This window comes from Rhea pennata, chromosome Z (genome assembly GCF_028389875.1).
Source record: "Rhea pennata isolate bPtePen1 chromosome Z, bPtePen1.pri, whole genome shotgun sequence".
NCBI classification, from domain to species: domain Eukaryota; kingdom Metazoa; phylum Chordata; class Aves; order Rheiformes; family Rheidae; genus Rhea; species Rhea pennata.
In genome coordinates, this window is record NC_084702.1 from 29,982,869 (window position 1) to 30,001,307 (window position 18,439).

Consider the following 18,439-nt stretch of genomic DNA (forward strand, 5'->3'; position numbering starts at 1 on the left):
CTGCCACTTATGTGTTAAGTTAAATTTAGACTTTGCATGTATGTATCTTCATTTTTATTTATTCCTTAAAGCATTTTTTGTTAGTATTACTCAGCTGTCAGAATAAAGGAAAAGAAATAGCAATGAAAGTAGGTGATTTTGTTTATATGAAGCATATAGAATCTTTCCAACTCTTAGCTAAATTTATTATTTACTATTTCATCTTAGTTACAGCAAATAATTTTTTTAAAACTGTGTTTTGACTTGTATAAGCTATGAATACAATTGTTTTCCTACATCCATAGTTGGGAAGGTGATAAGTTCTGATGAATTGTTTCTCTCTAGGTAGTAAGTACATAAGTGTACATAAAGTGAAGAAAACAGGAAGCACTAGGGGAAAAGCGCTCTGTTTAATATAGAAATAAAGCACAACTCAGTTTTTTGGGGTCATTTTTTCCAAATGTGTTGCTTTTGTAATGTACTTTGACCTTTTATTGAGAAGATAAGGTAGGCAAGTTAGAAGGAAACAAAGTTGTAGTGCTTAAGTGCTGCAGTTATGCAGCAAGAGAATGGTTTGGAGAAGGTGTCTGTTCTAGGAGTCTTTGTAGAGAATGCCGATTCGTGACGTTTCTGACTTAGGAAGATGCTTAATTACCTTGCCATCCCACTGAGGTCAGATACACATTTAAGTACATGGAAGAGTAATAAAGAAGAGAGGGGAACTGGAAGAAGTGAGGAGGAATATGTATTTCCAGGTGCTGGATACCGTGACTTAGATGTCCAGTCCAAGAGAGGCACATGTGGGACGTACTGAGGTTGTGGGTGAAGGTGAAGATAACAAAAACCTAGAATTAGGAGTGGTTAGTGTGGAAAATAAATATAGTCGACAAAGTTGTAAAAATTAATGAGAAATAAAACTTTTCTTATTATAAGAATACTGAGAATAGGACAAAGAGAGCAAGAGCTGAAGGTAATGAAGACTAAAGATAAAGAAAAAGCGTATTAAAATGTGCGGCTTATTTGAAATTTAGTGCTTCAAAAAAAAGGTGAAAGGGAAATATGATGTTTGTGTTGCAGATACTTGACTGAGAAAGACAGCAAAGTGATGCAGCAAGATGCAGCAAATAGAGTTGCATTTTGCACAGTGTATCATCATATTATAACAATGGGGCGCCTAATGACAGTAAGACTTTGTTTACTGAATGCGTATCTAGGAGATCAATTGAAGAATGGATAAAGAAAGTAAAGGAGAGTAAGTAGTAGGAATACATAATGCTCCAAACTCTCTTAAATATTTAACTTGTCAGTTATGTTGCTTCTGCCATTAATTCTAATTGAGGAATAAGGTAAACTTGTGAGATAGTTGCAGTATCTGTTTGAAACAATAAAATATTTAATCAAATCTCTGTAATAAAATGGTCATGTAAATGGCAGTATTGCAGTATTGCAGTGAATAGATTGGAGCTATTCCCAGGGATCTTCAAATGCTTTCCAGAATGATCTTAAATCAGTACTGAAGAAGTAATACTACCCAGAGGAAGAGTTTTGTGTGGATGTTTTAATCATCTTAAATAATTAGATTAGTATTAAATCCTATAATTTTGCACAGCATTTTATAAGGCTCTTTTATGTGATTTTTATATGTGTATTTTCCACTTAATTTGTATCGGAAATAGATAAATTCCCTCTTTTATTGATTTTAAAAGAGGAAATTGTGACGGTTATTTTTATTACTTTAAGATTTGAGGACAGACTGGAAAACAGAACTTAAAGTCATTTTCAGTTACTTCAATTGAGAGAAATTGAATCATTTGAAAAATTAATTTCACTTAAAAAGAAGAAAAAATAATAAAAGTGGTAACTTGAATGTAAGACCTAGTAAGTCCTGTATTATTATATACTATATTAATTATTGGTCCCTAAAAAAAAATTTAATCACAAAAGATTAAATGTTTCCCCATCCTATGTGGAGAGCAGGTCACCAAAGCTTCAACACATACTGTCACTGTGTCCTGTTTATTGATATAACTTATGATTGCTTTGACTGTGCCCATGAAATGGGACCTGAATGTTATAGGAACTGACTACCCTTGCACAGTATGTGAGATAAACCTACTTTGGCTGGGAAAGGAAATCTTGACTTGAATAGACAGATATATTAAAAAAAAAAATCTCCAAAGAAGATACTTTCTTTAGCATTTCTTTTGTCTCTCAGGATTCACTGCTGGTGAAAACTAGATTATTTCCTACTTTAGCTTTTATGGCAGCATGATTAATTTTTGTTGGTGGTCTCACTCCCTTTTATTGAGGGAGTCTGTTCTCCGAAACTGGCCAGGGACTGTGCAGAGTTTTCCAGAAGCATCTTTCTTGCAAAGCCCTTTGAGCAAGTGGCTTTTCAGGAACTTAAAGAAGTTCTTTACAGCATATCCTCTTCAGTTGTCATCTGCTAATCTGAGTTCTCTTATTTGAACTCCTAGGTAAATTTCATTAATATATGTATTTTTTTTTAAATGATAAAATGCGCTTGTAAGCCTTGTCTATGGTTCATAATGATATACTTGGTGCAGTTTAGTTTAGATAATGAAATCTTTGCTTAAGTAAAAATCATTTGGGTATGCAGTATTTGGTTTTTGCAGAGCTTTCCATTCTTTGCTATAACTTGCATATTGTTGTTCCTTGTCATAGAATCATAGACACGGTGAACTAAGACCAGTGAGGTCTTAAAAGCAGCCAAGTTTGTATTCAGTAGATAAAGACTTTTTATGTAATGTTCTTGTAATTTTTTATGTTAAACTTGCTATTCATATTTCTATTTTAGTGCTTGTTTGTAATTTAATACCTCTGCCTTTGTTCTGGATAGCTAAAATGTTCTTGAGCAGCGTTTGTATTTTCCTGTTGTATAATGTGTGGAATGTCATGAGCAGTTACACAGCAGTTACCTAAACATCCCTTTAAAACAGTGAAGTAAATAACAATCCAGTCATTCCTGATTTAATATGAAAGAGGTAGGCTATACAGAGAAAATACAAATAGTTTGTGTTTCAAACACAATCTGCAGTGCTCTTTTTTTCATATGTTTTTGTAACTATTTTCATATTGAATTGAACAGTAAAACTTCTCTAAGTATTTCATATTTTGTAGTTTCTTCCACTCTCCTCACTTCTGTATTGTAAGCCAATGCTCATGAATAACTCAGAGCAGGCATATTTGTAACTTTACAGGGAAATCTTGTGTTGTCCAACCTGAACATATTTTGCATGCTGAAATCCTTTTTAGTTTAGAGCTACGATTTGAAACAAAGCTCTCCTTAAAGGAGAAAATGTGAACTCTTTCCGTCGGATAAAACAGAGAATTGCACTCTCATTTGGTTACATAGCCCTTGCCAAGCATGGCTCCTATGCTTCAGCCTTCAGGCATTGTACATCAGCAGGATGCAAATGTAACAGGCTTTTCAACCATTTGGATTTCTTTTTCAAGATATTGTGTTTCTAATTAAAACCCTTTCTCAAGGACAGTAAGGCAATTACTGCAAACAAAGATAGATATACTAAACATCTGAGACTTCTCTTCACAGTGAAGTGCAGAAAACTATAAACAAAATGTTGAGCATTTTTTTAAAGCCATTATAAAGGTAACTTTGAAAGCTTTTTTTCTTAAAACATGAAACAAAAATTCTTTTTTATTTTGGATATTAGGTGTTCAGATAAATTTTTAATGTATTCCGGAAGATAATTAAACTATTTTATTGTCAAGTATGTTGAGCCAGTATATTGGATCAAGGTACTTCTGAAATTTGATAGTATGGTACCAAAAGATCTTCCAAATCATAAATTTGAGAAAGGGGATAAGAGACTTTCATGAGTTAATGATAAGTGCATAAATACTCACACACAGTAAGGGAACTGCAAGTTGGGAAGTACTAATTCTATTATTAAATTTGTTTGCTTTATAAATTTGTCTAATTTCCCTCCCTCCCACCCCCATTTATTGTTTTTACTCCTTTTGGCTTTGCCACTTTCCCAAAATATTTCTAAGGAAATTGTATCAGCTTGCACTTTTCACGTGGATATAAATTACAATTTGATTTAAACCATGTACATATTGGAAGTGTTATGCTGCACAATCACATGATGTGTGTTATTATTCTGCCTCCGTTACTGCTTGCAGCACTCTTCTGTTTTTAATATCGCGGTCAAATTTAATTAAAACCTTGCTCCCCCCCGTACCTCACGAAAGTCCTAACAGTGATCTCCATAGGGCATTGTAACATTTCACTTGGCTTGCTCTGTTGCTCCTATCGTACTTGAGTGTTACTCTTTTTGAAAACAATCTTTTTAGTTTAAATGCTGTATCATGTTTAACTTCTCTTCCATCTTTTCTTTAGTACTGCTTCTTCCTGTCTCTCCTGAATTTACTTCTGTCGTTAGCCATTGTGCTATGAACAGTGTGCCCTCTGCTAGCATAGATGTCTGTGTGCAACCCAGAAATATTTATGGTGATTAAAAGGCTTCGGTTGTTTGCAGGTTTTTTTTTCTACCATTATTCTACCTAGTAATTAGGTGGTGTTCCTTCATGCTACAGAGTATTCAAGTACCACCAGCTCCACTGTGTCACAGTGTACTCTATATCACAGTGTAGCACAAATGTGACCATTTGTCATCTCTTTTCAAAACTCCAGTGTTTAGAGGTCTTAGAACTGAAAAGACTGCTGGCATTCTCTCAGTGTCTGTGCCAGTGAATTAAGTGTTGCCGAGCAAGAGGAGCACAAAAATTTGAGTACTTTGCAGGTATCTTCAGCTTTCAGGCCCTGAAAAAATACAGGTGAGTATATCCATCAGTCCTGCATTTGTTTCCTGTCTGCTTGTACTCTTTAGTTGACTACAAAATTAATGTGATGGAGTGGGAGAGAAATTATGCCCTTATTTTCCCTAGGGTGCCCTTCAGGAAAAAGATGTGCATGCATACTCAAAGAAACTCCACTTTACAGTAGAATTTTACGGTATCTGTTTCTTTATCTATAAAGATCAAGGATTTTTCTTACAAGCAAAATGCTGGTAGTATTAAATCTATTATTCTGTTAATTGATTTTGGGGGGGATATGGTACATATGAAATGCTGTCATTTTCATATCATGTTTAACTGGAATACTGTATGGCTTACCTACCCTAACAATGTTAACAATAGTTTATCTCCAGAATTGGGTAAATGTAAAACTTGGTATGAGTGACTGGGGTAGAGAGATTGTGCAGTGGTTATCACATCTGCTTTATATGCTGAAGGTCCTGGGTTCAAGCACCAGTGGAACCAGCACCAGGAAATCTTTGGGAGGTTGGGCTAGATGACCTCCAGAGGTCCCTTCCAACCTTACTGATTCTGTGACTCTCAACCCCAGTCCTATAAGCGTAGGACTGACACGAGAGGCTCTTAAGTGCTTTGTATAGTTTACTGTGTTTTGCGATATCTCAAAAGCAGCAGCGGGAAGAGGAACAGTTTGCCTCCAGTTTGGCATTGTAGCAGGACTGAAAATGTAAAAGCTATTTTGTATAATTTGAAAGATGGAGAAAGACTTCATGCAGTCATGACTGTTTACATTTTTGTGTAGAAATCTTCTCTTCCTTTGGAAATACTCAGTTTTGTATGTACACCTCACCTGAGAATTTAATATTACTTGCAGAAGTAGCTCACATGTCCTTCATGATAGGAAGCTATATGTGGGTGGTGATAGTGATTGTGATTGATAGAGCTAACAGACAATTAGACTCTGGAGGTGGCTGTAATTGCTGAGAACAAATGAAGGATGAGTTTCCTAGTTCAATTCTACATCATCTTTGACTTCTTGTCATTTTCCAAATATCTCCCTTCTTGTAGAAGTTTTGGAAAACTTCAAGCTAATGGGCAGTGAGTTGCAGACATTGGACATTGGGTGGGGGGGGGAAATGTTCTTTAGAGTTTGTACCAAAAAAAGGGGATAAAGTTTTAAAGTAATTATTATTTGTGTGTCTTGATTAAAAACATGAGAACCTAGGTGGATAATTGGAACATGGGAAGTGAGGAATGAAGTGTCCAATTCTGGCAGCAGATATGCTAGATTGTTCTGCTGGATGAGTGACAGAGAACTGTTTTTGTTTAGCTATGTAATGAAGCAGTAAACTCTCTTTTGCACACGTCTACAATCTGTTGTTTTTAAACATGTACATCTTCTCAGTATGGACACTCTCTACAGAGAGCAGCATATTGCAAAAGTGTTCATGACAGCATGGTACTGAATGCAAAACACATCTCAAAATTTAAGGTCATGCATGCTTCCACATCATAAAAGGTCTCAAATTTTATAATTTGAGAGATCCAGGTAATTACTTCAATGATAGCAGTGAAAGTTCAGGTAAATGTCTGTGCAATTACTGTGGATTTACAGCAATGCACACAGTCCAGCTCTTACTTGGAAAAGTAACTTATAATATGAGAGCATCATGTTAAGCATCTCTGGAAGTCAACTGGGAAGGAATGATTTTGTACATTTTAATTAAATACTGCATCAGTTTTCCTTAAATAGTTGCAAAAGGAGAAAGCGGTTCCTTAAAAAATATGTATTACCCAGATATTTTTCTTCATGATAAGGCACCCATTTAATGCTGCTTTAACCTCCTTGCGTTGAAGGAACAAAAGCAGATCCATTCATCCTGGCAGAAGGAGATTTCCTATCTTTTCGATTAATTTCAGTTGGATTTTTTTTTTTGATGCAGAGACAGGAAGGAAGAAAACAGTTGCCTGCTCAGCCAGCTTTCCTTGCTGCAGATCTCTTCTGACAGAAATTGCTAACTTCACTTAAAATTTATAGACTAATATTTCAGCACAACACTATGTCTAATTTCTAGGAGTAGGATGTTAAATTTTGGAAGAGGTTGTTTGCTCTGCCACGTTGGAAGTGGCTTGAAATCAGCAAAATGAGAAAGTCTTAGGAAAGACATGGGCGCTCACCATCTGCTAGTAAGTGTTTCTGGGGAAGAACACTGAAAGCTCTCTGGCTGAACTGCAGTTTCTTTCACAGGCTAATAGTGTTATTTAAGTCTCTTTCCACTGGGTGGATTGATTTATAAAAAGGAAAACAGGCAGTAAGTTATAGTAAAAGCAATATAAATTTAGAAAACTGATATTCAGTACTTTGAAGATATGATATATTAAGATTCAATTATTTCCCCCCTAAAAAGAAAAAAAGTGTCGTCGTGTTGGAGACATACAGAGACTTCTTGATACTTTGATGTCAATGTAATGCCCTTTCCTTATTCGCATCCTTTGTTTTCATTAAACTTGTCTTTTGAATGCAGTCCTTGTGAGAAGATTGTGTGAACTCTCCCACATTTGCACTTCTGTGGCTATAAATGTTAGAAATTGATTCTTGATTAACTCAGCATCTCTGTGCCCAATTTGTACCTCTTGTAGAAGGTTCCTGGGGCAAGAGTTTCTGCTGGTACAGAAAGAGCTAACCCAGAAAACACAAGGTAAAGGAGTTATAATAAGTCCTGTATGTCTCTTCTCCCATAAGTAATGATTTTTGCCATTCCTAATCACTATGACCAGACTTTTGAAAAGCAAGCAACCTCTCTCTGAGTAAAATAGATTTTTTTTTTTTGCCTGTGATTCTAAAATATATTTGTCTTCAGTTAAAACTATTCATAATTCATGCTAACGAACAGTTGTTTTGTGATCCCACTAAACAGAAAAATGAAACAAAAACCAATAAAGAGTGGGATATAGATGCTCTCCTGGAGCTTCAGTTTCCTCCCTGCATTATTTTTGCACATTTTGTTAGTAGGACATGACTATGGCATAAAAATGATGGCAAATGTAATGAATAGCTAATATGGTAAGTGCTTGATCTGAAGCAAGCCTGAAAAAGCCATGGATATATCAATGTGATGCCAAATGTCCTGAAAAGAGCAGGATTTGGGGTAGTAATTAACTACCACTTCAGTAAGAATTATAAAATCACAAACAAATTACTGTTATTAGTGGAAGTGTTTGTTCTCTCATCAGACTGTCATCTTCCTTTGCTGTCTAATTGATGCTGCCCTGTGGAGGAAAAAAAAAAGAAAAAAAAAGAAAAGAAAAAAAGGTCAGCTGCTTTAAGTGTGGTTTTGTGTGAATTCTTTCTGTTTTTCTTTTAATACAGCTGTCTGCTAAAAAGTGGTTTTCTTTCTATGAAGAAGTCCATGAATCAATGCAGGATCCCGAACTAAAAGAGAGTAGGAGAATATTACTGGATGTGAATGAGCTAGCCCTTACAGAACTAACTTACACAGCGTCTTGCTGTAGTCCTATTGGTTAAAGTCCAGTAGATGATTTACACTTCTCCTGCTTTTAAAATAGGAGTCTGGAGTGAGGGAGTTCTAAAATGGTGTGGCTTAGAGGTTGCAGACATGAAATAGCCCCTATGATTGCAGCTGCATGTACAGTATTTAATAACAAACAGCTAATTGTGGGGTTATGTTATGAATACCACAGTGGCAGTAATAAGAAGGTCATTTGGTGTATGACTAGTTCTTATTCTGGATACCTGTTATTTGGTAACTATCTTCCAGTCTGGAACAGTGTCAAAGATTTCTGAAGCCTGACACCCCGTTCAAGTGTAGACGGAAGCAACTAATCTTCTGAAAACATTTTTATATTGAATTGTGATAGATTAGCTTATCCTTCCAACAGATGTTTCTAGTTGGGAAAAAGACTGCAAAAATAAAGCCACATAGCTCAGAAGAGGAGGAGAAAGAACAACTACTTACCTTACCCGGTCTCTTTTGTTTCAGTAGATCAGTCTCCTGCTGTAACATGATAGTTGATCTGTTGCTAAAATAAGACTAAAGAATCCTTAGTCTTTAAGATGTCAGAAGTATGAAGTGGCTTTAGGAGAATGGTGTAATTTAAATACAGCTAATACTGTGGGGAGGTCGTCTTTCTATAGGTTACAAGTCTACCACTACTGCATGTTTAAAAATACTTGCAGAATGTTTTTAATTCAGAAGGAAGCCTGAAATGCATTACTCTTCTTAGTGAATAAGTACTAAAGGAAAAATTCTGTCATAAAATAAAGGTCAGAAATTCAAACATCAGAGTTCTTCAAGAAGTCAATGATACGTGCTTTGTCAGTGAAACAGAGAACTGTGAATCCCAGTCAGTTCTTCCCAGTCAGTTCTTTTTTATTTTAAATTAAATTTGATGTTTCTTGGGTGTCAACATACTGTATGTCTATGTATTTCAAAGTTACTTTTCAGTCTCAGCCTCTACAATGGGCATTAGCAATGATTCTGGGTTTTGTGGGTTTTTTGGGGGTTGTTTGTCTCTATGAAACACAGCTGTTAAAGCTTCTGAGGTGATTTGTTATAGAGTCTTAGCATTAACTGTTTTATGGCTAAAATGGTTTAACATGCTTTCTTATTCTAGCTAGCAGCTGCTTCATTGCTCTCTGAAGTGAATGGGGTTTCTTCTCTTTCAGTGGATGCATGCTCTGTGATGCACACACAGATGAAGGCGATTCTGCTCATGTAAAAATTGCGGCATTTTTCAGCTGGGGGAAGAAGCCTATATAGCTTTTGTTGTGCAGAGAACAGGTTTTCTCTGGCTTCAGTATTTTTTCTTAGGATGATATGGAGAGATTAGGGTGTTTGTTACAAGCTTTTGTTCAAAGGAGTGAAAGAGACACAGAGATCTATTTCTAGAATTTTTCTCTAGTTTCATTCTGAATGCTGTTTTTCTGCTTTCTGCATATAAATATCTTGTATTGTGCTAGAACCCAAGAAACAAAGTGTAGAGAAGAAAGCATAGTAAGATTGAGCCTGTTGTGATAAAAACAAAAAATACTTACCCATACTGGAGGCCATATTTCTTGACCATACTCTTTAATGTTGTATATGCATGTATTGTGGTGTGCAGTCTTTTTATCCCGTAAGCTGTATCCAAGCATGTTACAAACCATTCAAGCCTATGGATGAAGTCACAAGCAAAAGTATTTTGCTTCTCCTGTCAGCTATTTTAGCCTTCTTTATTGACTTCCTGTCACATAATAACAACATACTGGAGTATCAGACTCAAGTCTGGGCTGATAGAGAAAAAGATCCTAGAAAATAAGGAAATGAGGAATGCCAAGTTTGCATTTTCAGTGAAGTTATAGAAAGACAGTTGCCCAAAAGACAAGCAACTGATTTCTAGTTTCTTCTTACCCCAAACTTGAGTAACTGTTGTGAGTCATAGTGATCACCCACCCATATCTACTCTCTTGACTTGGCGGTTTTTCTGGAAGTTTGAACTCCCTGAAGAGCTGATTGCTTTTTAAATAAAGTTGAATATCTTGATCTCTGTGAAGGTGTATATGTTGTGGGGAGAGAGGGAGTTGTTACTTCTCCTGCCCATAGGCAAGGTCCCAGAACACTATTATCATCAATTCTCTGCAGTAGTGCAAATATCCAAATGCATGCTCAAGCTATATTTCTGTTAGTGCAGGAATGTTCAGACCTCATGGACAAAACCCAGAGTCTCTATTTTATGGAGAGCTGTTGTGGAGTTAAACTGAACCAATGAGATGCCATAGAGCATCTTGCCTAGCCTTCTGCTACCAATTTAGGATGACATAGATCTTCCAGAGGTCCTGTGTCTCATTTTGTCTTCCAGTCCCGAGTGAATGTCTTACGTTAAAGAGTGTCTCAGATAGCACTGGGTACCAAAGATTAGGCAAATGAAGTAAGTCTTCCAGCCTACATATAGTGGGATAGAGGATGTTTTGGCACAATATAAAGAACTTCTCTCTCTGTTTCAGTTTGTAGTAATGTGTACTGCACCTCATCTGCTGAACTTGACCCTTGGCAGTTTTGTGTTCTCAGCAGTACAGTGCTACCCCTAAAACAAGGATGTGCAGTGGAAGGACTGTGTACTCAGCAGAACTGAGAAACTTTTAACAATGAGGATTCTTTTTAAGCAGTGTAAAGTCATCTCATAAATGAGGTGACTTCAAAAATTCATTTCAGGACATAATGAAGAATCACAGAATGGATAAGTTTGGAAGAGACCTCTGGAGATCATCTAGTCCAACCCCCCTGCTCAGGCAGAGTCACTAGAGCATGTGAGACAGGGTTGCATCCAGGTGGGCCTTGAATATCTCCAGAGAAAGAGACTCCACAACCTCTCTGGGCAACCTCTTCCAGAGCTCTGTCACTCTCACAGGGAAGAAATTCCCCCTCACATTCAGGCGGAACTGCCTGTGCTTCAGTTTGTGCCCATTACCTCTTGTCCTGTCGCAGGGAACAACTGAAATGAGTTTATCCCCATCCCCTTGACACCCTCCCTTCAGATACTTATGGACTTTAATAAGATCCTCTCCTCAGTCTTCTCTTCCCCAGGCTGAAGAGGCCCAGCTCTCACAGCTGTTCCTCGTAGGGCAGGTGCTCCAGCCTCTGATCATCTTCGCAGCCCTACACTGGACTCTCTCCAGTAGCTCCATGTCTCTCTTGTAGTGGGGAGCCCAGAACTGGATGCAGTACTCGAGATGAGGCCTCCCCAGGGCTGAGTAGAGGGGCAGGATCACCTCCCTCGACCTGCTGGCAACACTCTTCCCAATGCACCTCAGGAGACCATTGGCCTGTGTGGCCACAAGGACACATTGCTGGCTCATGGTTGGTTTGTCATCCACCAGCACTCCCAGGGGCTTCTCTGCAGAGCTGCTCTCCAGCAGGTCAGCCCCCAGCTTGTGCTGGTGCCTCGGGTTATTCCTCCCTAGGTGCAGGACTCTGCACTTGCCCTTGTTGAACCTCACGAGGTTCCTTTCCGCCCAACTCAGCAGCCTGTCCAGGTCTCTCTGAATGGCAGCACAGCCCTCAGGTGTGTCAGCCACTCCTCCCAGCTTGGCGTCATTCAGAATGAAACTTGATGGGTGATCATAAAATTGAAAGAAAACCAAACCTCAAAACTTATACTGTTGGTTGTTTCTCTCACTGGCCATGACTGCATTTGAATACTTCTCAGCTGGTCTTGGCTCCTCTAGAGTCTGTTTTTAACAGTATGTCTGAGAAGAACTTCTCACCCCTGCCTTCTGTGGATAAGGGTCATGTAGTCATGACTGTGTGTCTCAGTTCAAGACTGAGTTTGTTACTCAGATTTCTGCATGGTGTTGGTATTGTAATACTGGTACTGATGACCCAACAGCATAAAAGATTCTCCAGGTGACCCAGCACTTTACATCAAAAAATCTTGAGTCTGATTTTTTCCTTAACAGTATTTTGTTATCTTTATTTAGCCCATAACACAATTGCATATTGGCTATCATCTTCTATTTTCAGTCTGTCATTCATTTCTTATTTGGTTAATTACTTCATCAGGCTACTCGGCACATATTCGTTCTCCAATCATAAAGTAGCAGTATGCATTGAGTTTATGCATGGTGTGTAACTTTGAATACTTCTTGTCTGGCACTTCATCATTATGTGATGTACTTTTTGCAGATGGTGGACACACCGGCCCGCAGATGTCTGTTGCAGTTGTAAGCAGTAAACAACAAAAAGATTAGCTCCTCTTCCAGCTACTGGGTAGTGTTACACATACCTACATGTTAAAAATCTGTATAGATAGCTTTGATCTAACCATTATTAGAAAGCATTTATAGGGGATACCCTTTTTTGGCAACAGGATGGGCTAACTTTAGAAGATTTTCTCAATAATGTCATTGTGTGTTTCTGCAAGTTTTTCTTACAGTGACATATACTAAGTACAGAATTGCTAGGGAATTCTCAGCTTGGGGTTGGTTTAGAAAATTTATGAATAAATCTCAGCAGTTTTAGCAATCCTTTATTTAACACAGCAGTTAGGTTCTTGGAGGTTTCTGATCTGAATATGTATGTTCATAAAAGCAGCAGCAACGGCTGAATAGATCAATAGTAACATGCTGGAGTCAACAGCTTCCTTGTTATTTCTGATTTGTAATACAGCCACCATTTCTTGTTTCTGAATACCTACCTATTATTTTCACCTTTAGAATCTACTTGCTTGACAAGACGATACAGTAACTATAATTCTTGATGTGCTGTCTAATCTGCGCTTTTAAAAGTCAAGTATCCCTCCTCTAAAAAGTAAGAAAAAAATGAAGATAGAATAAAGTGAATATTGAGAGATTATAATGATTGGAAGAAATTATGAACCGTTTCTCTTGGATTACAAGTTAACATGTATATGGAAGTAGAAGACCAGATACCATTAGTGTTCCCAGTAATGCAATGCGTGTATTTGTCAAAAATCTAATGGTCTATACAGGTGATACCTTTCATTTACAGATATACTGAGAAGTGTGGGCATATGTACACGTGTATAGTTGGGTAATGTAAAACTGATGCTTCAATCTTTTTTGTTACCTGTAGTTATTCCAGGAGCAATGTGCTTTATTATATGTTTTGGAGGTACATCTTTTGCACTGAAACAGTAGCAGCTGTAAACAGCTCCTAATTCTAAACATCACTGAACCAAGTATTCTCCCTCATTCTTTCCCTCCTTTTTTTAGTGGGCAGTTTGCTGTAGTGAAAAAATGCCGTGAGAAGAGCACTGGTGAGCAGTTTGCAGCGAAGTTCATCAAGAAACGGAGAACAAAATCCAGCCGACGAGGAGTGAGCCGGGAAGATATTGAGCGAGAAGTTAACATACTGAAAGAAATTCAACATCCTAATGTGATCACACTGCACGATGTTTATGAGAACAAAACAGATGTCATTCTTATCCTGGAACTGTAAGTACCTCAAGAGCCCTTGGGAGGAGAAACAAATTTTCCGTGTTAGAGAAACTCGACTTTCTCTTAAGAGTCATTATGATTTAGTGAGTGTTCCTTACCAACCAGGAAGAAGATTTGTAATAAAGAATTCTTTATTTTAGGTCAGAATTGTAGCTTCTTGATTTCTGTGTAGCGTCCTTCATTGCAAATGCACTGCAGAAGCAAAACCACATTTAGGCATTTCTTTTTATGTTATTTTAATCATTTATATCCAGAATCTGGAATAATAGCCAGTAAACTGATCTGAAGATAAATGCAGTGGAAAATGCAGTTTCTGAGAATTAAATCAGATGTAGCAATTTTGCTCCATCAAATTTTACTCTAGCAAATTTGCTAAATGCTAGATGCTCTGGTAAATTTTTCTCTGTTTTATGCTGATGTGATGTCAGAATAACATTACTTTTTCCTTAATTTCTTAGAATCATAGAATCAGTAAGGTTGGAAGGGACCTCTGGAGATCATCTAGTCCAACCCCCCTGCTCAGGCAGAGTCACTAGAGCATGTGAGACAGGGTTGCATCCAGGTGGGCCTTGAATATCTCCAGAGAAAGAGACTCCACAACCTCTCTGGGCAACCTCTTCCAGAGCTCTGTCACTCTCACAGGGAAGAAATTCCCCCTCACATTCAGGCGGAACTTCCTGTGCTTCAGTTTGTGCCCGTTGCCTCTTGTCCTGTCGCAGGGAACAACTGAAATGAGTTTATCCCCATCCCCTTGACACCCTCCCTTCAGATACTTATGGACTTTAATAAGATCCTCTCCTCAGTCTTCTCTTCCCCAGGCTGAAGAGGCCCAGCTCTCACAGCTGTTCCTCGTAGGGCAGGTGCTCCAGCCTCTGATCATCTTCGCAGCCCTACACTGGACTCTCTCCAGTAGCTCCATGTCTCTCTTGTAGTGGGGAGCCCAGAACTGGATGCAGTACTCGAGATGAGGCCTCCCCAGGGCTGAGTAGAGGGGCAGGATCACCTCCCTCGACCTGCTGGCAACACTCTTCCCAATGCACCTCAGGAGACCATTGGCCTGTGTGGCCACAAGGACACATTGCTGGCTCATGGTTGGTTTGTCATCCACCAGCACTCCCAGGGGCTTCTCTGCAGAGCTGCTCTCCAGCAGGTCAGCCCCCAGCTTGTGCTGGTGCCTCGGGTTATTCCTCCCTAGGTGCAGGACTCTGCACTTGCCCTTGTTGAACCTCACGAGGTTCCTTTCCGCCCAACTCAGCAGCCTGTCCAGGTCTCTCTGAATGGCAGCACAGCCTTCTGGTGTATTTGTTGTTTGGGATTTTTTTATCCATGCAACAGAAAACAGAATTTGCACAGTTCTGCCTTGTTGAAATGTGAACTGGACTTACATATCCTTGTTGTAGTTCCTGCTTCTTTAACCAAGGTTATGACTAATAGATTGAGGTAAATATGTCAACAGAGAACACTCCTGCATTGTTTCAGTTCTGGCTTCAGGATCTTCAAAGCTTAGAAGTTCAGAAATTGAGCATTACTTGCTTTTTTAAAGGCTAATGATGTTGGCTAGTGGAAACGTGTGCCTTTGCTGTGTTTGGATGCTGGCACAGTCTGTTTTATTTGCTCTGTTTGTTTGGAATATGTTTCGTACAAACAAGAAGCAAGTTACTTCATATCAGTGAAGATATAGCTCAGTCTTAGTCTTCACAGTAGTGAGCTGATAAGTGTGTTACCTTGTTCCTTTTGGTTCCTTTTGCACATTTCCCACTTCCCTGAAATGTTAGTGCAGGTCATTATGTTCAAATTGCTATTTCATGATAATTATTTTTTTTTAAAGCAGTTAAACTGGATTTTTAATATAAAGTGCTTTTATTTGATATTTTGCAGTTAACATTTCAGAGACTTAAAGGCTTAAACATTTATGTTCCTAGAATGATAGAATTAGAAGCAAATATGTCTGATTTGGAGCCTGGCACCAGAATGCTGAATAACAGTCTATCTTTTCTTTGGCTACTCATTTGGTCTATGTAGATGATGTCTTGTTCACTACCTTTCGTAACTACTTTTTCTACTTAGCTTTAAAGGATACTTCAGTGCAGCATGTTTTCATTAACATATGCATAGCTTTAGAAAAGAAAATGGGAAATAACTTTTGGAATTTTATTTTTTCTGTGATATACGTATAGTACTCCCTCATTATGTTGAAAGATATTTTCACACTTTTAGTCCAGTTTATGACTGCTCACTATACTTGTTGTAATCTGGGCTTTTTGTAGTTTCAGAAATAAACATATTTGTTAGTTTGTCAATGTTGTGTGAATAATTTAAACAAGCAGATTTATTTTTAAGAAAAAGAGCTAAGTCATGTTCTATAAAGTAAAATTTCCTACAGTTGTTATCAGAAGATCTCCTTTTGGATTTTATTCAGGACTCTTGAAATGTATTCTGAATATACATCAAAATTAGCATGGCATGTCTTCTGCTCCCTCTTTTCTGTGTACTTTCACATGAAGTGACTTCTTATTTTTATTTCTTCAGTTGTTTTAGGACCATTTCTGTGGAAATATTTTCAAGTGCCAAGATAAAGTCTGGAGTGTAAATATATCCAGTATGACAGTGAAACTGATGTATGATATTGATGCTGAAGTTCTCTTTCTTGGCTGAACAAAATTTTTTAGCAACAAGATTACTTCATATCAAGAAACCTCATATAGTATGGAATTAGGGAACTTTTGATTTGCCTTAGTTCTCTTCCTGTCTTTTATAATTACCAAACTGTTCACAGGATAGGTGTGTTTATAGATTGACTTGCCAGTACAGTGTCAATGTTTCCTAAGGAAGTGTACAAATTCTGTATGGTTTTGTTTCACCCAGTTCCCAGGATATTTTTCAGTATGGAATCATTTATCCTTTGTACTAGCAGCTATCGTTTGCAAACCTTACCATTATATAAGTAAGATTATATCTGTCTAGGTAGACAAAAATCCCTAAGATTTTAAGTTCTTAAATTCTTGCCTTCGCATACTACTTAAGTAATATTTCAGAAAACTCTTGCGGACACATAAAATTATTTTGGGCTTTAAAAAGGAACATTTTTCTGCCTGTAACCTCACTGTGTTTGTTATCAGTCTGCTGCAGTGCTCTGCCTCTGTTCTGTATCTGTCCAGGTGAATTTGGGCCAGTATGTGGACTTGAGAACTCTGAAGACAGCTCAGTAGCCCCAGACAGTAATAGGAAGAATGAGGATAGTCTTCTCTCTGTCATTTTTGAAATGGAATAGAACCTCTTTTAGCAGCAAGGTTGCTCTGTGCATCTGTGTCTGCCTGCTGTCTTCATCTAATGGAAGGAAATACTGCTTCTGACAAAGTGTGAAGCTCAACAAACTGTTTGCACGGTAGTTAGCTAATTGTTTTGCCTGGTTGACAGTCCCTCTGTTGTTTCAGTTGAGGATCCTCTTTTCTTTTTTTCTGTACTACTATCTTCTTGTAAGTTGAAGAAATGCTGTTACGGTGTCACAAAGGTAACAGTTAGTTAGACCAAATGGAGAAGGTGACATGCTGGGAATCACTTTATAAACTGAATATACTAGCTGCTGTAAGGGCAACTTTTAAAATTCTCAAAATCTATAGTATGTAGGATATGTCTAGTAGTATGTAAAGCAATTGGAAAGGAAAAAAGATTGTCATTTTAATCTCATTTTAATCAGACATGTGTGATCCATTTTTTATTTCACTATTTTAATATTTGTATTTTGCCTACTACTCTGACATTCTTTGTTCTTACAGGTCAATTTTAAACAGAAGAAACAGTTAAGTAATAAAGCTGAAATCTCATTAAAGAGCCTTTTTTGTTGTCCTTAGAATCCATCCTAAGTGATGCTTTCCCTTGTTAATTAGAACATAGCTTGAGTAAGCTTTCTTTCCATGACTAAATTCACTTTAGAAACTGCATCTTTTCTAGACACACTTTTAATTAAAACCATATGATGAGAGAGTGTATCACATACTGATATGATATTGTGTAGCTGATTCTTTTTCTTGAAGTTAGAAAGAAATTAAAACTCATCATTCTTGCTATGAAAAGATCATAACACAATGCAAAATCCCAGAAGAATCACCGCTTTCGTATTAGTAAGCAAGTGTAATAATTAGAACTGTGATGATGAAAAGAATTTGTGATTTGTATTGTTTGAAGAACCCTGCTATCCATAAAAGGCATGCCTCTACAACTATCCTTTTAGTTGCTATCAATAGCTATTAACATACATAGTCTCAGGATGGTGTCTCTGTTGCCTATTAACTTTTACCTCTTGGTTCAGCAAATGGTTTATAGGATTGTGTGCCAACTTCTTGCAAAAAATGTGCTCTTTTTATTTTTATGCATTATTACTGATGTTTCTTAGACATGAGCAAATGACTGTAGAAGTTCTCACTTCATTCGGTTACTGCAAATGAATGGCAGCTTACAACTACAATATTCAAGGTAGGAATATGTTTCGTACAGGTAAATATGTGAGCAGTTCATTAGTTATTGCAGTGGCATTGTCCTCTCAACACAGAATGCAAAGCAGATGTGCATGTCAAACTTTATCCATACTGGAGGGAGTTTCTCTTTTCTTCTTTATGCCAGGAGACTGATTTACATAAAATTTGTAAAACATTTAATTTCTGAAACTTTTTAAACCAAATGTTTAATGGAAAGATTCAAGTCGTG

The 18,439-nt window shown here is 37.5% G+C and overlaps 1 protein-coding gene across 2 annotated transcripts in view; it reads left to right on the forward strand.

The window, feature by feature from the left end:
• The window catches only part of DAPK1 (death associated protein kinase 1), a 92,495-nt gene that overhangs the window by 26,562 nt on the left and 47,494 nt on the right, over positions 1-18,439 (forward strand). The window contains exon 3 of one of the 2 annotated variants that reach the window (XM_062599185.1): positions 13,511-13,732. In XM_062599185.1, the coding sequence (XP_062455169.1) occupies positions 13,511-13,732 (222 nt within the window). Of the gene's footprint in view, positions 1-13,510; positions 13,733-18,439 lie in introns of those variants that run through there. The other variant, XM_062599186.1, reaches the window with a different exon arrangement.